The sequence below is a fragment of the Ranitomeya variabilis genome, chromosome 5 (assembly GCF_051348905.1).
Source record: "Ranitomeya variabilis isolate aRanVar5 chromosome 5, aRanVar5.hap1, whole genome shotgun sequence".
Lineage (NCBI taxonomy): Eukaryota > Metazoa > Chordata > Amphibia > Anura > Dendrobatidae > Ranitomeya > Ranitomeya variabilis.
Genome location: NC_135236.1, coordinates 32252285 through 32276271, shown reverse-complemented (window position 1 = coordinate 32276271; position 23987 = coordinate 32252285). Strand labels below are relative to the sequence as shown.

Here is a 23987-nt window from a genome sequence, read left to right as displayed (position 1 = left end):
GTACATGACGGACACGGGACGGCAGAGGTACATGACGGACACGAGACGGCGGCGGTACATGACGGACACGGGACGGTGGAGGTACATGACGGACACGGGACGGCGGAGGTACATGACGGACACGGGACGGCGGAGGTACATGACGGACACGAGACGGCGGCGGTACATGACGGACACGGGACGGTGGAGGTACATGACGGACACGAGACGGCAGTGGTACATGACGGACACGGGACGGCGGAGGTACATGACGGACACGAGACGGCGGCGGTACATGACGGACACGGGACGGCGGAGGTACATGACGGACACGAGACGGCGGTGGTACATGACGGACACGGGACGGCGGAGGTACATGACGGACACGAGACGGCGGCGGTACATGACGGACACGAGACGGCGGCGGTACATGACGGACACGGGACGGCGGAGGTACATGACGGACACGAGACGGCGGCGGTACATGACGGACACGGGACGGTGGAGGTACATGACGGACACGAGACGGCGGTGGTACATGACGGACACGGGACGGCGGAGGTACATGACGGACACGAGACGGCGGCGGTACATGACGGACACGGGACGGCGGAGGTACATGACGGACACGGGACGGCGGTGGTACATGACGGACACGGGACGGCGGAGGTACATGACGGACACGAGACGGCGGCGGTACATGACGGACACGGGACGGTGGAGGTACATGACGGACACGAGACGGCGGTGGTACATGACGGACACGGGACGGCGGCGGTACATGACGGACACGGGACGGTGGAGGTACATGACGGACACGAGACGGCGGTGGTACATGACGGACACGGGACGGCAGAGGTACATGACGGACACGAGACGGCGGCGGTACATGACGGACACGGGACGGCGGAGGTACATGACGGACACGGGACGGTGGAGGTACATGACGGACACGAGACGGCGGTGGTACATGACGGACACGAGACGGCGGCGGTAGTACATGATGGACATGGGACGGCGGCGGTACATGACGGACACGGGACGGCGGCGGTACATGACGGACACTGGACGGCGGCGGTACATGACGGACACGGGACGGCGGAGGTACATGACGGCGGAGGTACATGACGGACACGGGACGGCGGAGGTACATGACGGACACGGGACGGCGGAGGTACATGACGGACACGGGACGGCGGAGGTACATGACGGACACGGGACGGCGGAGGTACATGACGGACACGGGACGGCGGAGGTACATGACGGACACGGGACGGCGGAGGTACATGACGGACACGGGACGGCGGAGGTACATGACGGACACCAGATGGCGGCGGTAGTACATGACGGACATGGGACGGCGGCGGTACATGACGGACACGGGACGGCGGAGGTACATGACGGCGGAGGTACATGACGGACACGGGACGGCGGCGGTACATGACGGACACGGGACGGCGGAGGTACATGACGGACACGGGACGGCGGAGGTACATGACGGACACGGGACGGCGGAGGTACATGACGGACACGGGACGGCGGAGGTACATGACGGACACGGGACGGCGGAGGTACATGACGGACACCAGATGGCATGGACGTGACACCGACCCCATTACACCACGTCTCATGCCTGACACTGCTCCAATACAGTATACAGACACAAGCTAATGACTCTAGTCACACCCAAAGCTGCATTCACAATCCTATCTGCCGAAGTGTGAGTGCAGCTCTGGATGTGACTGGAGGATAAGACGCGATATATACAATCCGGCATCAACTACTCTCAGCAGGACAGCGGTGGGCATGCTGGGAGCTGTAGTGTCACTATATACAAGGACCAGTCCTGAGGTTACATGGAGGAAGCTGTAGAGGAACTACAATTCCCAGCAGGAGGCAGCTGTGGGGTCAGAGCCCACAAGCAGTGTCCGTGGCCCGTCACACCCAGGCCTTGTCGCCGTCTTTGGGGCCCTCCTTGGCCGGGCGGCTCCGGGCCGCGGTCCCCCGGTACATGGCGCGGCTGTAGGGCAGGAAGCAGGAGCTGAGCTGGAAGCAGCGCACAATCCGGGCGTATCCGGCCAGGCCGAGGATCAGCAGCGGCAGCGCCAGCAGCGCCCCGAACACCAGCAGCGACACGCAGGCGGCCGGGGTCAGCAGCGCCGGGCACAGGGGCTCCGCGGGCCTCCGGAACTGCGGAGAGAAGGGAAGGGTTAACCGGGGGGAAGGGACAATGGGGGGCTGGTACCGAGAGGAGACCCCGCGGGCCCCGCACTGAGGAGACCCCGCAACCCCCACACTGAGGAGACCCCGCAGCCCCCACACTGAGGAGACCCCGCAACCCCCACACTGAGGAGACCCCACAGCCCCCACACTGAGGAGACCCCGCAACCCCCACACTGAGGAGACCCCGCAACCCCCACACTGAGGAGACCCCGCAACCCCAACAATGAGGAGACCCCGCAGCCCCCGCACTGAGGAGACCCCGCGGCCCCCACACTGAGGAGACCCCGCAACCCCCACACTGAGGAGACCCCGCGGCCCCCACAGAGGAGACCCCGCGGCCCCCACACTGAGGAGACCCCGCGGCCCCCACACTGAGGAGACCCCGCGGCCCCCACACTGAGGAGACCCCGCGGCCCCCACACTGAGGAGACCCCGCGGCCCCCACACTGAGGAGACCCCGCGGCCCCCACACTGAGGAGACCCCGCGGCCCCCACACTGAGGAGACCCCACAGCCCCCACACTGAGGAGACCCCGCAACCCCCACACTGAGGAGACCCCGCAACCCCCACACTGAGGAGACCCCGCAACCCCAACAATGAGGAGACCCCGCAGCCCCCGCACTGAGGAGACCCCGCGGCCCCCACACTGAGGAGACCCCGCAACCCCCACACTGAGGAGACCCCGCGGCCCCCACAGAGGAGACCCCGCGGCCCCCACACTGAGGAGACCCCGCGGCCCCCACACTGAGGAGACCCCGCGGCCCCCACACTGAGGAGACCCCGCGGCCCCCACACTGAGGAGACCCCGCGGCCCCCACACTGAGGAGACCCCGCGGCCCCCACACTGAGGAGACCCCGCAACCCCAACAATGAGGAGACCCCGCAGCCCCCGCACTGAGGAGACCCCGCGGCCCCCACACTGAGGAGACCCCGCGGCCCCCACACTGAGGAGACCCCGCAACCCCCACACTGAGGAGACCCCGCGGCCCCCACACTGAGGAGACCCCGCGGCCCCCACACTGAGGAGACCCCGCGGCCCCCACACTGAGGAGACCCCGCGGCCCCCACACTGAGGAGACCCCGCGGCCCCCACACTGAGGAGACCCCGCATCCCCCACACTGAGGAGACCCCGCAGCCCCCACACTGAGGAGACCCCACGGCACCCACACTGAGGAGACCCCGCAGCCCCCACACTGAGGAGACCCCGCAACCCCCACACTGAGGAGACCCCCCGACCCCCACACTGAGGGCGAAGACCCCGCAACCCCCACACTGAGACCCCGCAACCCCCACACTGAGGGTGAAGACCCCGCGACCCCCACACTGAGGGCGAAGACCCCGCCACCCCCACACTGAGGAGACCCCGCAACCCCCACACTGAGGAGACCCCGCGGCCCCCACACTGAGGAGACCCCGCAGCCCCCACACTGAGGAGACCCCGCAACCCCCACACTGAGGAGACCCCACAGCCCCCACACTGAGGAGACCCCGCAACCCCCACACTGAGGAATGTGCGAGGGAGGCAGCGAGTATACCCGGCCATACTCGGCCCGGGACTGCTGAGCTGTGTATCTAATCCTATCCTGTGTGATACTGACTGCTGAGCCGTGTATCTAATCCTATCCTGTGTGATACTGACTGCTGAGCTGTGTATCTAATCCTATCCTGTGTGATACTGTCTGCTGAGCCATGTATCTAATCCTATCCTGTGTGATACTGACTGCTGAGCCGTGTATCTAATCCTATCCTGTGTGATACTGACTGCTGAGCCGTGTATCTAATCCCATCCTGTGTGATACTGTCTGCTGAGCCATGTATCTAATCCTATCCTGTGTGATACTGACTGCTGAGCCATGTATCTATTCCTATCCTGTGTGATACTGACTGCTGAGCCGTGTATCTAATCCTCTCCTGTGTGATACTGACTGCTGAGCCGTGTATCTATTCCTATCCTGTGTGATACTGACTGCTGAGCCGTGTATCTAATCCTATCCTGTGTGATACTGACTGCTGAGCCATGTATCCAATCCCATCCTGTGTGATACTGACTGTTGAGCCGTGTATCTAATCCCATCCTGTGTGATACTGTCTGCTGAGCCGTGTATCTAATCCCATCCTGTGTGATACTGTCTGCTGAGCCGTGTATCTAATCCTATCCTGTGTGATACTGTCTGCTGAGCCGTGTATCCAATCCCATCCTGTGTGATACTGACTGCTGAGCCGTGTATCTAATCCCATCCTGTGTGATACTGTCTGCTGAGCCGTGTATCCAATCCCATCCTGTGTGATACTGACTGCTGAGCCGTGTATCTAATCCTATCCTGTGTGATACTGTCTGCTGAGCCGTGTATCCAATCCCATCCTGTGTGATACTGACTGCTGAGCCGTGTATCTAATCCCATCCTGTGTGATACTGTCTGCTGAGCCGTGTATCCAATCCCATCCTGTGTGATACTGACTGCTGAGCCGTGTATCTAATCCTCTCCTGTGTGATACTGACTGCTGAGCCGTGTATCTAATCCTCTCCTGTGTGATACTGACTGCTGAGCCGTGTATCTAATCCTCTCCTGTGTGATACTGACTGCTGAGCTCTGTATCTAATCCCATCCTGTGTGATACTGACTGCTGAGCCGTGTATCTAATCCCATCCTGTGTGATACTGTTTGCTGAGCCGTGTATCTAATCCCATCCTGTGTGATACTGACTGCTGAGCCGTGTATCTAATCCTCTCCTGTGTGATACTGATTGCTGAGCTGTGTATCTAATCCTATCCTGTGTGATACTGTCTGCTGAGCTGTGTATCTAATCCTATCCTGTGTGATACTGACTGCTGATCTGTGTATCTAATCCTATCCTGTGTGATACTGATTGCTGAGCTGTGTATCTAATCCTATCCTGTGTGATACTGACTGCTGAGCCGTGTATCTAATCCTATCCTGTACTGACTGCTGAGCAGTGTATCTAATCCCATCCTGTGTGATACTGACTGCTGAGCCGTGTATCTAATCCTATCCTGTGTGATACTGACTGCTGAGCCATGTATCTAATCCCATCCTGTGTGATACTGATTGGTGAGCTGTGTATCTAATCCCATCCTGTGTGATACTGATTGCTGAGCTGTGTATCTAATCCTCTCCTGTGTGATACTGACTGCTGAGCCGTGTATCTAATCCTATCCTGTACTGACTGCTGAGCAGTGTATCTAATCCCATCCTGTGTGATACTGACTGCTGAGCCGTGTATCTAATCCTATCCTGTGTGATACTGACTGCTGAGCCATGTATCTAATCCCATCCTGTGTGATACTGATTGGTGAGCTGTGTATCTAATCCCATCCTGTGTGATACTGATTGCTGAGCTGTGTATCTAATCCTCTCCTGTGTGATACTGACTGCTGAGCCGTGTATCTAATCCTATCCTGTACTGACTGCTGAGCAGTGTATCTAATCCCATCCTGTGTGATACTGACTGCTGAGCCGTGTATCTAATCCTCTCCTGTGTGATACTGACTGCTGAGCCGTGTATCTAATCCTATTCTGTGTGATACTGACTTCTGAGCCGTGTATCTAATCCCATCCTGTGTGATACTGTCTGCTGAGCCGTGTATCTAATCCTATCCTGTGTGATACTGTCTGCTGAGCCATGTATCTATTCCTATCCTGTGTGATACTGACTGCTGAGCCGTGTATCTAATCCTCTCCTGTGTGATACTGACTGCTGAGCTCTGTGTCTAATCCCATCCTGTGTGATACTGACTGCTGAGCCGTGTATCTAATCCTATCCTGTGTGATACTGTCTGCTGAGCCGTGTATCTAATCCCATCCTGTGTGATACTGTCTGCTGAGCCGTGTATCCAATCCCATCCTGTGTGATACTGACTGCTGAGCCGTGTATCTAATCCTATCCTGTGTGATACTGTCTGCTGAGCTGTGTATCTATTCCTATCCTATGTGATACTGACTGCTGAGCCGTGTATCTAATCCTCTCCTGTGTGATACTGACTGCTGAGCTCTGTATCTAATCCCATCCTGTGTGATACTGACTGCTGAGCCGTGTATCTAATCCCATCCTGTGTGATACTGTCTGCTGAGCCGTGTATCTAATCCTATCCTGTGTGATACTGACTGCTGAGCTGTGTATCTCATCCCATCCTGTGTGATACTGTCTGCTGAGCCGTGTATCTAATCCTATCTTGTGTGATACTGATTGGTGAGCTGTGTATCTAATCCCATCCTGTGTGATACTGATTGCTGAGCTGTGTATCTAATCCTCTCCTGTGTGATACTGACTGCTGAGCCGTGTATCTAATCCTATCCTGTGTGATACTGACTGCTGAGCCGTGTATCTAATCCCATCCTGTGTGATACTGATTGCTGAGCCGTGTATCTAATCCTATCCTGTGTGATACTGACTGCTGAGCCGTGTATCTAATCCTCTCCTGTGTGATACTGATTGCTGAGCTGTGTATCTAATCCTCTCCTGTGTGATACTGATTGCTGAGCCGTGTATCTAATCCCATCCTGTGTGATACAGTCATGTGTTGTTCTTCCCGGGGTGCACAGACTTTTGCACACAGGGTGCCATCAACCTACATTGATGAAGGTGAGAGCTCAGTGTCAGTCTGCTGCGGGGAAAGCCCGGGAGTCGGCGGCTCGGATTCGGAGGGCGTCCTTCCTGACCATAAAGTGCTCACACCCCTGTAATTATTGCAATGATCTAACGTACCCTAACTCCCATCGTCCCCTCCGTGGTGACCAGGCCTGACCATAACCAAGGCCACCATCCTCCCATCCCTACAGTGCGGGGCCGAGTCAACACCATGGTCCTCCAGTGGAGGAAGAACTACAAGTCTCAGCACCTCTCCCCACTCAGAGCTTCACGGATGGAGCCGGGTTCTGTAGAACTAATGGTGGATGGAGACAATGACAAGAGACGACTGGTACTGACCCGCGGGTGGCACAGGAACCCGTAGAGCAGCATGGCGGCCGATGGCACCAGGGTTCCTCCACACATCAGGATGAAGATTCCCAGGTTGGCGGCTCCCACCAGCAGGTTGTGAGCGGTGATCAGCACGGCACAGGCCCAGCAGTCCAGGGGCTCCCTCGGTTCTGGGGGCGCAGGGGTGTAAGGCGGGGGCAGCGTGGAGGTGTCTTCACCCATCACGTCTGGTCGGGGCATGGACCTGGCTCTGTGTGTCCTCCTGTAATAAGTGCAGACCCCCGTCCCTCCTCATCATCATGTCCCATCTCCACCCCCCTTATCTAGGAATGCGCCAGCTTCACTCCCCTAATACCCTGTATAAGGGCTCAGGAATGTCAGGACTCCACATCCCCCAACATGGCCGGTGAGTGCGAGCTTGGCAGCCCAGAGACTGGTGGAGCTCCAACCCCCCTATAACATCTACAGGCTCCTCCAATGGTGTAGGGTGGGCAGCCAGCGCCATAATCTGTGCCCCCCACACCTGTACACCGATGGTACTCAGGGTGCCTTAACCCCCAAGCACATGTGTGGTACTGTAAGAAAATACCGACACAAAGTTATAGTTTGACCTTGGATTTTGTCAAAATTTCACATAAAATTGACAAATTTTCAAAACGTTTTATACATTATTATTCTATTAAGTTTGTTGTACTTATTTAAGCTTCACCCTAATCCGAACTTTATCCCAAGGCCTAATCATAACCCTCAACCAAGTCGTGACCATAACCCTAATCCTGTCCTTTCCCGAATCCTAAATATAACCCTAATCTTATCCCTAACCCTAGTCCTAACCTTATCCCGAGGCCTAATCATAACCCACAACAAAGTCGTGACCATAACCCTAATCCTGTCCTTTCCCGAATCCTAAATATAACCCTAATCTTAGTCTTATCCTTAACCCTAGTCCTAACCCTATCCTGAGGCCTAAATATAACCCTCAACCAAGTCGTGACCATAACCCTAATCCTGTCCTTTCCCGAGTCCTAAATATAACCCTAATCTTATCCTTAACCCTAGTCCTAACCTTATCCCAAGGCCTAATTATAACCCTCAACCAAGTCGTGACCATAACCCTAATCCTGTCCTTTCCAGAAACCTAAATATAATCCTAATCTTATCCTTAACCCTAGTCCTAACCTTATCCCGAGGCCTAATCATAACCCACAACCAAGTCGTGACCATAACCCTAATCCTGCCCTTTCCCGAATCCTAAATATAACCCTAATCTTAGTCTTATCCTTAACCCTAGTCCTAACCTTATCCTGAGGCCTAAATATAACCCTCAACCAAGTCGTGACCATAACCCTAATCCTGTCCTTTCCCGAGTCCTAAAAATAACCCTAATCTTATCCTTAACCCTAGTCCTAACCTTATCCCGAGGCCTAATCATAACCAACAACCAAGTCGTGACCATAACCCTAATCCTGCCCTTTCCCGAGTCCTAAAAATAACCCTAATCTTATCCTTAACCCTAGTCCTAACCTTATCCCGAGGCCTAATCATAACCAACAACCAAGTCGTGACCATAACCCTAATCCTGCCCTTTCCCGAGTCCTAAATATAACCCTAATCTTAGTCTTATCCTTAACCCTATTCCTAGCATTATCCCAAGGCCTAATCATAACCCTCAACCAAGTCGTGACCATAACCCAATCCTTAACCCTAGTCCGAACCAAAACTCCGATCTTAGTCTTATCCTTAATCCTAGTCCAAACCTTAACTTGACTACTAACCCTAATTCTAAGCGTCCTAAACTGAGCCCTAACCATAACCCTAATTTTATCTTTAACCCTAAAGAAAAGTCCTAACCATGACCCTAACCAGAACCATAATCCTAAGCCTATTTCTACTGATAAAACCTAAACTTACTCTTCACCATAATCCGAACCATAACCCCAACTCTAGTCCTAACCATACCCTTAATTCTTACCATAACCCAAGTCCTAATTCATAAGCTTCGTCTTACCCTTAACCCTAACCAGCCATAACACAAATCCTTATCTTAACCAGAACCATAGTCATAAGCCTACTTTTAGTCCTAACCCTAAACCTAGTCCTCACCATGACCCTAGTCTTATCCTTACCCCTAATCCTAATTTGAGTCCTAACCATAAGCCTACTTCTAGTCGTAGTCCTAGCCTTAGACTGGGTGCGGTGGGCTTTGTGGTTAGTCATTACTAAAAGTGTCCCACGAAGGACCACCAGTGACAGGATGATCACCCTGGTGTCAGCCCGTCTGATCTGATCCCACACATCACAGTGTAGTTGCCGACCATCTCGGTGGCCACGATGACCCGTTTTTCCAGAAAGTGACTACAATGGACAAGTGATCATCAGATCTGGACTATGGAGCAAATAAAGATGGGGTACTTGCCTGGTGGATCATATTTGCCATCATGCGGGCAGACGGCTGGGTACGAGAGCATCACTGACCCCGGAAAGAGGTGGCAGCAGGATCCTACAGATATCTATATACACAGAAATAATACGTCCACCATTCACTCAATGAGCCGGAACCCCTTAGTGCAGCTGGATGCCCAGTATGTCAGTGTAGATAACGTCTTACAGGAAAAAACCGCACATCGGTTACATAAAGTTATATACTCCATTTATACCAGTTAGTCGACAAGAAGCACAAGGAATGCTGGGTCACAGGACCAGAGAGGGGGCATCAGATTAACCAGACCGAGAGGATAGAATACTGATTAATGAAGTGGAGGAGGGGAGGACTGTCAGGTACCAGAGACCCCCAGAGATGATAAAGAGCAGACCCCTCAGAAGACCACTGACCTGTGACCAGTCCAAAGATAACACTGCTATATAGGAGACAGAAAGGTGGTGAGCAGCAAGGAAGGTGGAGGCCCAAACCAGGGATAATTATAATAGTGATAAAGCAGTATTGTGGTAGTTCTGTTTAAGAATATAACTACTATACTGCCCCTATGTACAAGAATATAACCGCTATAATACTGCTCCTATGTACAAGAATATAACTGCTATAATACTGCCCCCATGTACAAGAATACAACTACTATAATACTGCTCCTATGTACAAGAATATAACTACTATAATACTGCCTCTATGTACAAGAATATAACTACTATAATACTGCTCCTATGTACAAGAATATATCTACTATAATACTGCCCCCATGTACAAGAATATAACTACTATAATACTGCCCCCTATGTACAAGAATATAACTAGTATAATACTGCCCCTATGTACAAGAATATAAGTACTATAATACTGCCCCTATGTACAAGAATATAACTACTATAATACTGCCCCATGTACAAGAATATAACTACTATAATACTGCCCCCTATGTACAAGAATATAACTACTATAATACTGCCCCCATGTACAAGAATATATATAACTACTATAAATACTGCTCCTATGTACAAGAACATAACTATTATAATACTGCTCCTATGTACAGGAATATAACTACTATAATACTGCCCCTATGTACAAGAATATAACTACTATAATACTGCCCCTATGTATGAGAATATAACTACTATAATACTGCTCATATGTACAAGAATATAACTACTATAATACTGCCCCCATGTACAAGAATATAACTACTATAATACTGCTCCTATGTACAGGAATATAACTACTATAATACTGCCGCTATGTACAAGAATATAACTACTATAATACTGCCCCTATGTACAAGAATATAACTGCAATAATACTGCCCCTATGTACAAGAATATAACTGCAATAATACTGCCCCTGTGTACAAGAATATACTATAGATACTGCCCCCATGTACAAGAATATAACTACTATAAATACTGCCCCCATGTACAAGAATATAACTACTATAATACTGCTCCTATGTACAAGAACATAACTATTATAATACTGCTCCTATGTACAAGAATATAACTACTATAATACTGCCCCTATGTATGAGAATATAACTACTATAATACTGCCCCTATGTACAAGAATATAACTACTATAATACTGCCCCCATGTACAAGAATATAACTACTATAATACTGCCCCTATGTACAAGAATATAACTACTATAATACTGCTCCTATGTACAAGAATATAACTACTATAATACTGCTCCTATGTACAAGAATATGACTACTATAATACTGCCCCCTGTGTACCAGAATATATCTACTATAATACTGCACCTATGTACAAGAATATAACTACTATAATACTGCCCCTATGTACCAGAATATATCTACTATAATACTGCTCCTATGTACAAGAATATAACTACTATAATACTGCCCCTATGTACCAGAATATATCTACTATAATACTGCTCCTATGTACAAGAATATAACTACTATAATACTGCTCCTATGTACAAGAATATGACTACTATAATACTGCCCCTATGTACCAGAATATAACCACTATAATACTGCCCCCTATGTACAAGAATATAACTACTATAATACTGCCCCTATGTACAAGAATATAACTACTATAATACTGCCCCTATGTACAAGAATATAACTACTATAATACTGCCCCCATGTACAAGAATATAACTACTATAATACTGCCCCTATGTACAAGAATATAACTACTATAATACTGCTCCTATGTACAAGAATATAACTACTATAATACTGCTCCTATGTACAAGAATATGACTACTATAATACTGCCCCCTGTGTACCAGAATATATCTACTATAATACTGCACCTATGTACAAGAATATAACTACTATAATACTGCCCCTATGTACCAGAATATATCTACTATAATACTGCTCCTATGTACAAGAATATAACTACTATAATACTGCCCCTATGTACCAGAATATATCTACTATAATACTGCTCCTATGTACAAGAATATAACTACTATAATACTGCTCCTATGTACAAGAATATGACTACTATAATACTGCCCCTATGTACCAGAATATAACCACTATAATACTGCCCCCTATGTACAAGAATATAACTACTATAATACTGCTCCTATGTACAAGAATATATCTACTATAATACTGATCCTATGTACAAGAATATAACTACTATAATACTGATCCTATGTACAAGAATATAACTACTATAATACTGCCCCTATGTACAAGAATATAACTACTATAATACTGCCCCTATGTACAAGAATATAACTACTATAATACTGCCCCTATGTACAAGAATATAACTACTATAATACTGTCCCTATGTACAAGAATATAACTACTATAATACTGTCCCTATGTACAAGAATATAACTACTATAATACTGCTCCATGTACAAGAATATAACTACTATAATACTGTCCCTATGTACAAGAATATAACTACTATAATACTGCCCCCTATGTACAAGAATATAACTACTATAATACTGTCCCTATGTACAAGAATATAACTACTATAATACTGCTCCTATGTACAAGAATATAACTACTATAATACTGCTCCATGTACAAGAATATAACTACTATAATACTGTCCCTATGTACAAGAATATAACTACTATAATACTGCCCCCTATGTACAAGAATATAACTACTATAATACTGCCCCTATGTACAAGAATATAACTACTATAATACTGCTCCTATGTACAAGAATATAACTACTATAATACTGCTCCATGTACAAGAATATAACTACTATAATACTGCCCCTATGTGTGAGAATATAACTACTATAATACTGCCCCTATGTGTGAGAATATAACCAATAAACAATCATCCATTTCTGAGATGAGATTTCAATACATAAGACAAGTGAGATTTTTTTTATCAAAATCTTTATTTATTTTTTTTTCAGATTTATTAATATCACAAATTCACAAAAAAAAGGCAAAAAAATTGCTGGCTCAGTTAAAAACAATAAGTCTTGAGTTTGAGTGATGTTCTTGAGTAGGGGGTAAAGGGGTTACAGACAGTTTGGGGGTTATGGGAGTTGGGTGTGAGGGGGTCTCTCGCGGTTGTGCTGCTCCCTAGTGGGGTGCCAGGGCATTGCCTGAGGAACGGGCATTAGATCGGAGTGAGGAGGACGTTAACGGCGTTTCCGACCTGTGTAGATGATCGATTGGACCCCGATTTGGTGAATGCTGTGCTTTATAAAAGTGGTGTCAGGCAATGTTGGATGTGACTAAGAAAAGTTGGGGAAGGGGCGCAATGCACCAAGAGCCCCACCGGGCATCCGAACCAAGAGGCCCCCTCCCCGTAACAACACGCACAAAGAGGAAAATCAACTTTAAGAAAAATAAACACACAGGATAAGTATTTAGCACCAGGTGAAACAAAAGGAGAGAGGGGGTGCAATGCTCTGCAGATTTGGGGAAAATAACCATAGGGGGGGTGGGGAGGCTTCATTAGCACCAAAGATCTGCAGACCACCAACACGTTAACCCTCTTCCTACCAAACAGCTGCAATAAATCCATTGACCCCCTCTGTCGCCACAGTGCCGTGGTTTGATATTTATCCTCTCCCCAAATTTAATAATTTTTTAGTTTATTAAAAAAAGAAATTACATTTATAACCGGATACCCCTTATGTAGACCTGCAGAGCCCCAATCCCACCACTGAAATGCAGAACCTCACTGCATGAGACCCTCCCCTGCCAGCAACCCCCACCCAGCCCTTCTTCAATTCATAAGGAATAGGGGGAAAAAGGAATTAAAAAAACATTAAAGTAAACCCAAAACCCCTTGCAATCCATTACCCCGCCACCGAGTAAAATAAAATGTACAATAATCCATAGCACCATTTGAAGAAGGTATTTAAAACAGACGAGAAGAAGAAAAAGCACCATGAAAATCGGCAAAAAAGCTTATTCAACATAAAAAGGAGGTGAGGAAAGCTGCAAGGGTTAATAAATAAAGCAGAAGGAAATGGAGAAAAAAAAAATTAAAATGGTCTCCGATAGGAACCCCTCCTCCCACTTTAGGCATCGCCACTCTGGAAAGGTAGGGTTGAAGTTATGTCACCCATGGGTTCCACATGATTGTGGAAACACAGGAGGTGTAATGGTATGATCCATATACATGACTCAACCATCAGGGGTGTTCTCTACCCTCAAAAGGAAGATGGTGGTAGGACAGGAGATGTAATTGTGTAATGGCATGATCCATATACATCTCAACCATCAGGGGTGTTCTCTACCCTCAAAAGGAAGATGGTGGTAGGACAGGAGATGTAATTGTGTAATGGCATGATCCATATACATCTCAACCATCAGGGGTGTTCTCTACCCTCAAAAGGAAGATGGTGGTAGGACAGGAGATGTAATTGTGTAATGGCATGATCCATATACATGTCTCACCCATCAGGGGTGTTCTCTACCCTCAAAAGGAAGATGGTGGTAGGACAGGAGATCTAATTGTGTAATGGCATGATCCATATACATCTCAACCATCGGGTGTTCTCTACCCTCAAAAGGAAGATGGTGGTAGGACAGGAGATGTAATGGCATGATCCATATACATGACTCACCCATCAGGGGTGATCTCTGCCCTCAAAAGAAAGATGGTGGTAGGACAGGAGATGTAATGGTGTAATGGCATGATCCATATACATGACTCAACCATCAGGTGTGTTCTCTACCCTCAAAAAGAAAGATGGTGGTAGGGCAGGAGATGATCCATATACATGACTCACCCATCAGGGATGTTCTCTACCCTCAAAAAGAAAGAGGGAGGTTGGACAGGAGTTGTAATGGTGTAATGGATATGATCCATATACATGACTCACCCATCAGGGATGTTCTCTACCCTCAAAAATAAAGATGGTGGTAGGACAGGAGATGTAATGGTATGATCCATATACATGACTCACCCATCAGGGGTGATCTCTGCCCTCAAAAGAAAGATGGTGGTAGGACAGGAGATGTAATGGTTAAGTGGTGTGATTTTTATACATGACTCACCCATCAAGGGGTGTGTCCTCTATCCTCAAAAGATGGTATTGGACAGAAGATGTAATGGTTGACTGGTATTATCCATTCATCTGGGGGGGGGATCCTCTACACTTTAAGGAATTATGTTGGTAGGACAGGAGATGTAATTGTGTATGTTCTATATACATGACTCGTCCATCAGGGGTGTCCTCTACCTCCATAATTGTGTTAGTGTATGAGGAATTATATGATCTATATAAATCTTTTGTCCTACTATTATCTTTCTGTTGAGGGTAGCGATGTAGACGAGTCATACATGTCCACCTCCATCTTCCTGTTAATATTAGACATCCCTGATGGGGAAAGTCATGTATATGGATTATAGATGTCCACCAATACATGACTCACTCATCAGGGGTGTCCTCTAAATTCAACAGAAAGATGGTGGTAGGACATGAGAAGTAATGGTGGACTTCCATGATCTATATATATTTCATGTCCTACAATCATCGTTCTATTGAAGGGGTTTTCTCAAAGGATCATACGAGTCCGCTCAAAAGAAAGTTGGTAGGATAGATGGTGTCATTGAGGATCTAGATGTCCCAAATACATGACTCGCGCACCAGGTAAGTGTCCTCCGCGCATTATAGCAAGGAGGTGGTAGGATTGGAGATGTAAGGGTGAAATTAAAATATATATGTCAGGGATGTCTTCTACACTATAGGAAGGTGGAGTATTGGTGGAATTATATAGTCCATATACATGACTCACCCCAAAAGGTAGTGGTACACTTAGGGGTTCACCACATGTAAGGCATTTGAGGGTATAGACACGCGTTAGCACCCCAGTACATTGATCACATCTGGTCACCCCCCTGAGGGCAGTATACTAAAAGTAAGGACTGATGTCTGAAGAGTCACTTATGGCGATCACGGCAAAAGCTAAATAAAAGAAGGATCCAGTGTCTCAAGTGTAATTTTCTCAATAAAGTAATGGACATTATCCTCGGTACAGAAGGTTGGACAGCGACATGAGACAAGGCTCATGGCTTCAGCTGCATCCAAGTTTACGATTTTGTTAACCAGTTTATGGCATCTTGGACCTTACAGCATCATTGGGCACAAATTACATGAAGAAGTCTACAATGCAGTTCAGAGCGGACACAAAATCGACCACATTAAGAGAATGATCCCATCATTGATGACTGGACTAAAGTCAGGGCTTTGTACTGCCTCAAAGAATCCAATCCGGTCAAAGATGACCATGTGTGGAACACCAGTTTCACCTTATTGGTGTTTGGGTCATAAGTACGACTGGGGGTTCTCAAACATCACAAAAGGGAGAGTTCTATGGAAGAGCATTGGGGGAAACCCGAGAACAAGTGGATGCTCACCCATTCAGAAGACATTTGCACCAATATAGCCATCAAACACTACATTAGTCCCAGTCTACATGGGTTAAGACAAAAGACTGGCCAAGAGGTGACCAGTCGAAGCCCTCAGCACTGAAAGAGCCAGGTTTGTTGGTCTTGTTCATTCCATGCATTTTTTAGCCATAAAGAGGAGCAGATCACCATGGAGGAGCTCCCAGTGAGGCCATCTAATTCGATGGATGCCAGAACTTGAATTACGGGAATCTGTAAGACCGTGTCCTCCAATTCTAAGTGTTCTCGGGGAAAAAAAAAAAAAGTCCTTACATTTTTTTTTTTTTCCTTTAAATTTTTCTTTATTAGTTGGAGCTTATTAAATTGATGTACTTTTTTGATAAAAAATAAACTTTGGGCGGTTGTGTTATTTAATTTTTTATTCACAGTACACATTAAACACTGGACCCTTCACGAGATTTTTATTTTTTTTTCATTTTACCTCATCTGAGAGCAGTGCAAGCACCATTTTTTTGTGAGGTGAACATAAGCCTGGCCCCCAAGAATGGCAGCAAATACTGCAATTGTTGCACCAAAAAGCAACCAATCAGACACCAGTGTCAGACCCCAGGTCCTAACACAACATAAAAGGAGAAGTTAAGACCAAGTTATTTTCATATATTATATATTTTTATTTTTGGAGGGAAATATCTAGTCCAAAATGGCCGTCCTTCAAGGTAACGTGTCGACCACCACAAAGTAGCTTCTGAAATTTGGGCCACAATTAGCGCCTGAAGCAGAAACTCCGCTTCGAAGGTGGAGCCTACTGTAGGGGCGGAGCCAATGCCTAATATGGGAGGATGGGGAGGGACCTAAACGAAAAAGTAGGTAAAAGGACTGGCCTGTGGTTCTGTGAAGCGAGAGGTATAAAAATATTTAAAAATGGTGTAGGGGGGAAAACAAAAAACAACCAAAGCATTCAATGACATAAAATGTAATAAAATATTCAAGAAAGACAGGAATTAAAAAAAACAACAACAAAAAACAGATGCTAAAAGCAAAATACAGGAAGTAACCAGCGGATGGGAAAGGTTCCATAGGTAAAGTTAAACCAAATCTCTCTCTCTCTCTCTATATATATATATTTATTTATAAATTTCTATTTTACAGAGAACAGGAAACGGGTGAAAAAAAAAAAAATTCAAGGAAATGGTTAAAAAGGGGAGGAGTCCGCGCTGAATAGATATTTATCTCTCTCTCTCTGTATATATATTTATATATAAAAACCCGTATCTCTTCTCGTCATACACAGCCCGGAGAGAGGTTAGTTTATTCGCAGTGGTAAGGGCGCCATCATTTTTTTTTTAATTAACCCATTCAATGAGGGCTCCTCAGACCTTGACGTGATCCCCTCCCCCCCCAACCCACCCGATGAAGGATGTGTGGGGGATGGGGCTTTAATAAGTGAACTGCGCCAAATCTCCTCCCAGCAGTGTTAGGTTTTGTTACCCTCGAACCCACCCCGCCCATGGACTCTCTAAGCGATAGTCACGCCCTTACGCAAAAAAAAGGTGCCGCCTTCTTGGAGGGGCACCCGGTCCGAGCGTTTACCACAGCTTTTAACGAAGACTTTACGGTCAAGACTCACAATCACTTGCATGAGGTTGGCCCCTCCCCCGCCCAGACCCACCCGTCCCCCAAAGATACTTTCCGACATACCCATTCAATAATACAGCATTAGCCTGGTCAGCGCCCCTCTGTCACACAGAGCGCGCCCACGCGCACTATTTTCAATAGCAGAGAACCACTGTGAACTTAATTTAAAAGAAAAAAAAAAAAATTAAAATGCACTCAGTGCCGCCACCTGCAGAAAAACAAAATCCCGCACAAATTAATACCGCCCCCTCCCATCCCTGCCCTCAGAGTCACAAATTCAAGATTTCAGAATAAATATTCCTGATAAAAATTACAAAAAACAAAAACAAGAAAGAAAAAAAGAAATAAAATCATCAACAACAGACATGTAGAATCCTGCATCCTGATTGGCTGTTCCCGCGAAAAAGGAGAACGGGTATCTGTGTAAACAAGGCCTGTGATTGGCTGGAGAGCGTGAAATATGAGCTGCCGATCCATAACTGGCTTGTCTCCCTCCTTACCCCTCCCCTCTCTTTCAGTTGCGATTGGCTGGTTATGTAGCACCGCCCCCTCTTGTCCCTGGTCCTGGGAAGAGGGGAGAGTTTTGATTGGCTGGCTCGGCAGAGGAGGAGAAGGATGTGGGAGGAGACTGTTGCAGGAGCAGAAGAAGGAGGAGCTAAGGCTCACCGTGTGCTTGGAGGTGGGGACTGAAAAAAAAAAATGATTAAAATTAAAAACAAGAAGTTAAGGCATTGCCCACAGTAAAGAACCTCTGACCATAAGTTTTACACATGGGTCCCACTGCCGGGACCCCCAGGAATCAGCGGTTACCTATGAGGAATCCTGGCAGTAAGTGTTCACATACCCTACACCGCCACCACAGGGGAAGTGTGGTATTACACAGTTCTCATTCATATTAATAGGCTGTCCATGTAATATATAGCGCTGGGGTCCTGGGTTCAAATCCCACCAAGGACAACATCTGCAAGGAGTTTGTATGTTCTCCTCGTATTTGCATGGGTTTCCTCCGGGTTCTCCGGTTTCCTCCCACATTCCAAAATCTTACTGATAGGGAATGTAGATTGTGAGCCCCAATGGGGACAGCGATGATAATGTGTGTAAAGGGCAGCGGAATATGTTAGCGCTATAAAAAAAATGATTATTTTCTATTATTTTTTTCATTAATCAGTTTAAAAGCTTTAAACAAGAAAAAAAAAAAAAAGCATAAAAACCCCGCTAATTCGGAATTCAAATCATTTTTTTTTTTTTTTTAATTCTGCGATTTGTTTTCACTCTTTGTTCGGTGGAAAAATAAAAGGAAATAGAAGCCTATTTTTCCCCTTCAAAAAATAAATAAATAAATCACAAAAATACTGAATAAGACTGAATTACCGTACATTATAAATTGTGTTCCCCTTTCCAGAATAATTCTTATTATATATTGGGACACTTTTTTTTTTTTTTTTTATTGTTGCGGTGATAAAAAAAAAGAGCAATTTTGATTAGCAGCTGCTTTTTTTTCCCCACACATTTCATTTATTTTCCTGCTTTTTAATTTTTCATTCATGTCACCTACTGTGCCCCCATAAGGTCAGGAAAGACCTTTGGAATGGGGGTGGCTCAATTGACCATTAAAATACGTTTGTTTTTTTTTTGTTTTTTTATCTGAATATCCCCTGTAACTGGGGTTGCTATATTAGCCCCAGTTACAGTGGAACCGCAGCCTCCTGGCTGACTGTCTTCTAGGACCCAGCAGCTCCGGCTCACTCCCTATGCACAGCAATCACATGACTGATGTATCCAGAGAAGGGAGAGCTGTCCACGTTGTGAATACAGCGACAGAGAAGGCAGAGATGGTACTAAACCGTCCCTGACTTCTCCATGGGGATTGACTGTGTCTGACAGCCGGTTCCCCGCTGCTCTACTATGTAATGACGTCTTAGAATGGACCATCGGACATATTGTCTATGGGCGATCCAGAAATAGTTAGTTAATCACCACTTTCTGAGAACCATAACAAAATATATAAATATATATACATATATATATACATACATATACATATATATATATCAGTACAGACCAAAAGTTTGGACACACCTTCTCATTTCAAGATTTTTCTGTATTTTCATGACTATGAAAATTGTACATTCACACTGAAGGCATCAAAACTATGATGGCCTCCACAGTCACCAGACCTGAACCCAATCGAGATGGTTTGGGGTGAGCTGGACCGCAGAGTGAAGGCAAAAGGGCCAACAAGTGCTAAGCTTCTCTAGGAACTCCTTCAAGGTAGTTAGAAGACCATTCCCGGTGACTACCTCTTGAAGCTCATCAAGAGAATGCCAAGAGTGTGCAAAGCAGTCATCAAAGCAAAAGGTGGCTACTTTGAAGAACCTAGAATATAAGACATAACAAAAAAGTGTGAAACAACTGAAATTAAGTATATAATTCCACATGTGTTAATTCATAGTTTTGATGCCTTCAGTGTGAATGTACAATTTTCATAGTCATGAAAATACAGAACAATCTTTAAATGAGAAGGTGTGTCCAAACTTTTTATTAATTGAGCACTGCAATTTTTTTATACTGTTATACTATATCATAAAGCCCCCTGGCACTGGATTAACAGGTCAATCTCTGGAATCAAATGGTGGATTTAAAAAAAAACAAAAAAAAAAAAAACAGATTATTCAGGGGAATAGAATAAGACGGAGGACTGATCACTTTTTATACAAATTACCACATTTTATGGGATGTTATATTGATAGAAAATCTGATGTTTTATTCTTTTTTTTTTTCCTTTCTGTAATCATAACATTTACGCCATTATTTTTAGCACTATGATGCGGCAGTGTACTTTCATACATTATACCAGGGCAGCCCTCGGTCCGGCCTGGAGTTGTGTCTATGCGGTAGGACTCTGATCAGCGCCGTTGGCGGTGGTGACCCCAAGCTCCTCACCAGGTGAAAGCTGTCGTACATCTGCATAAGTTCCTCCACTCTGTACTGCTCCAGAATGACCACGCTGCTTGAGGACATGCTGGTGGTCCGAGCGCAGGTCTCACAGTGCACCAGGTAGGTGTTCTTACCCCCGCTCTCGCTGGTGACAAACAGGATGTTAAAAACTTCCACCTGAGTAAGTAAGAGACATGACGGTGAGACCCTGGAGGTGCCTCCATGTGGCCCGAACCCCAGGAGCGGGCGCTTACGTCACACTCGTTGCAGTAGTAGGCTGGTTCATCTTTGACTCGAGATTGATAGGCGATCTTCTTCCCGCTGCGGATGAGTCTGTCTCGCTGGATCTGACACCGCTTCATGGATTGTAAGAGACAATATCTACAAAAGGCAGGAAGAGTGGAGTGAGCAATGGGGTGACAGCAATAACTGGAACGTGGAAAGAAACAAAGGAAAAAGTAAGAAGAGACTAAAGGAGACGGAAGGGGAAAAGGAGAAGTGTGGACTGAGGTGGCCAGTGAGGAGGAGAAGGGGCAGATGGTGGCCGAGTAGAGGCGCTCATGAGGCGGAGGGGCAGATTGTGGCTGAGCAGAGGCACTGATGGAGAGGAGGGGCACATGGTGGCCTAGCAGAGGAGCTGATGAAGAGGAGGGGCACATGGTGGCCTGGCAGAGGAGCTGATGAAGAGGAGGGGCACATGGTAGCCGAGCAGAGGCGCTGAAGAAGAGGAGGGGCACATGGTGGCCTGGCTGAGGCACTGATGGAGAGGAGGAGCACATGGTGGCCTGGCAGAGGCGCTGATGGAGAGGAGGGGCACATGGTGGCCTGGCAGAGGCACTGATGAAGAGGAGGGGCACATGGTGGCCTGGCAGAGGCGCTGATGAAGAGGAGGGGCACATGGTAGCTGAGCAGAGGCGCTGATGAAGAGGAGGGGCACATGGTGGCCTGGCTGAGGCGCTGATGAAGAGGAGGGGCACATGGTGGTCGAGCAGAGGCGCTGATGAAGAGGAGGAGCACATGGTGGCCTGGCTGAGGCACTGATGAAGAGGAGGGGCACATGGTGGCCTGGCAGAGGCGCTGATGAAGAGGAGGGGCACATGGTGGCCTGGCTGAGGCACTGATGAAGAGGAGGGGCACATGGTGGCCTGGCAGAGGCGCTGATGAAGAGGAGGGGCACATGGTGGCCTGGCTGAGGCGCTGATGAAGAGGAGGGGCACATGGTAGCTGAGCAGAGGCGCTGATGAAGAGGAGGGGCACATGGTGGCCTGGCTGAGGCACTGATGAAGAGGAGGGGCACATGGTGGTCGAGCAGAGGCGCTGATGAAGAGGAGGGGCACATGGTAGCCGAGCAGAGGCGCTGATGAAGAGGAGGGGCACATGGTAGCCGAGCAGAGGCGCTGATGAAGAGGAGGGGCACATGGTAGCCGAGCAGAGGCGCTGATGAAGAGGAAGGGCACATGGTGGTCGAGCAGAGGCGCTGATGAGGAGAAGGAGGAAGAGCAGTTAGTGGCAGAGAGGAGCAGCTAAAGAATAGGAGGGGCTGATGTCGGCAGAGCAGAAGTAAAAAGGGGAATTGTAAGGAAACAGAAGCAGAGATACAGGAAAATTAAAAGACACAGAATAGGAGAGCCAGAGACTGAGGTGGAGACCGGAGTCGTTAAAAGATACTAAGAAGGTGCAGTTAGACATAAACCCATGAGAGGAGTAGAGAAAAGTAGCTGCCTTGCTGCTCACTTTATCATGCGGTACAAATCCGGGTCTGTGATTTTCACCGTTCGGGCCACGTTCCATGACACGTGGATCATGGGCACAATGGATTTCACGTTCTTGACCTCATTCCACTCGAAACGTTCCAGAGCCAGCTGGTACTGGTAAGCTGGAAGGAGAGGACAGACCGCTCACCGGACTGCTCACAACGAGCCCTGATAACCCACAGTTACATAATGTGACTTACGTGTCAGGGGCCCAACGTTCCAGGCAATGTTATTACACCATCCTGTGGCCTGCACCCAGTGAACTGTCCCCGCATTTATCCAGACCAGATCTCCAGGCCGTTGCACAAACCGATACACTGGGATATCCGATCGGTAAAGATCCTCCAGGACCGGCCACCAGGAGCCCGTCAAGTAATCCACATTATGCCTGGGACAGGAAGCCAAGATTAGAAGCAATTAGATAAAGGTACATGCAATGGCGCCTCTAGTGGCAGCATGTGGGAGGCCGGCAGTCTCACCTGTCACAGAAGGCACTGATGTTCTCCCAGTAATTTTCATGTACAGCGAACCACTCGCAGTCTCCAGGACCGATGTTTATATTCACTGAGCAAAAGTTGTTATTTTCCTGATGTCCTGGAAATAAAAGACAAGTATCAGTAACTGCAGACACAAATGGAGGAAGGAAAACTAGATTGAGAGGGGCGAGCGACGCCAAGGAGAAGGGCGACGGGCGACACCAAGGAGAAGGGCGACGCCAAGGAGAAGGGCGACGCCAAGGAGACGCGCGACGCCAAGGAGAAGGGCGACGAGCGACGCCAAGGAGAAGGGCGACGCCAAGGAGAAGGGCGACGAGCGACGCCAAGGAGAAGGGCGACGAGCGACGCCAAGGAGAAGGGCGACGAGCGACGCCAAGGAGAAGGGCGACGAGCGACGCCAAGGAGAAGGGCGTCGAGCGACGCCAAGGAGAAGGGCGACGAGCGACGCCAAGGAGAAGGGCGTCGAGCGACGCCAAGGAGAAGGGCGACGGGCGACGCCAAGGAGAAGGGCGACGCCAAGGAGAAGGGCGACGCCAAGGAGAAGGGCGACGCCAAGGAGAAGGGCGACGCCAAGGAGAAGGGCGACGCCAAGGAGAAGGGCGACGCCAAGGAGAAGGGCGACGCCAAGGAGAAGGGCGACGCCAAGGAGAAGGGCGACGCCAAGGAGAAGGGCGACGCCAAGGAGAAGGGCGACGCGTGACGTCAAGGAGAAGGGCGACGCGCGACGCCAAGGAG

The 23987-nt window shown here is 47.9% G+C and overlaps 2 protein-coding genes across 9 annotated transcripts in view; both read right to left on the bottom strand.

The window, feature by feature from the left end:
- Positions 1-1384: 1384 nt before the first annotated feature.
- Positions 1385-7601, bottom strand: TMEM88 (transmembrane protein 88). The gene is made up of 2 exons (XM_077260755.1): positions 7151-7601; positions 1385-2169 (listed from the first exon to the last, which is right to left on the bottom strand). Exons 1-2 carry the CDS (start codon positions 7379-7381, stop codon positions 1918-1920), a joined length of 483 nt encoding a protein of 160 aa, XP_077116870.1. The 5' UTR covers positions 7382-7601; the 3' UTR covers positions 1385-1917.
- A 5333-nt stretch (positions 7602-12934) lies between these two features.
- The window catches only part of KDM6B (lysine demethylase 6B), a 110320-nt gene continuing 99267 nt past the window's right edge, over positions 12935-23987 (bottom strand). For all 8 annotated transcript variants that reach the window (XM_077261644.1, XM_077261652.1, XM_077261647.1 and 5 more), the window contains 6 exons: positions 23235-23349; positions 22956-23143; positions 22736-22877; positions 21256-21382; positions 21008-21178; positions 12935-18750 (listed from right to left, as the gene is read on the bottom strand). In XM_077261644.1, coding sequence (XP_077117759.1) covers positions 18727-18750; positions 21008-21178; positions 21256-21382; positions 22736-22877; positions 22956-23143; positions 23235-23349 — 767 coding nt within the window. In that variant the 3' untranslated portion in view covers positions 12935-18726. The remainder of the gene's footprint in view (positions 18751-21007; positions 21179-21255; positions 21383-22735; positions 22878-22955; positions 23144-23234; positions 23350-23987) is intronic.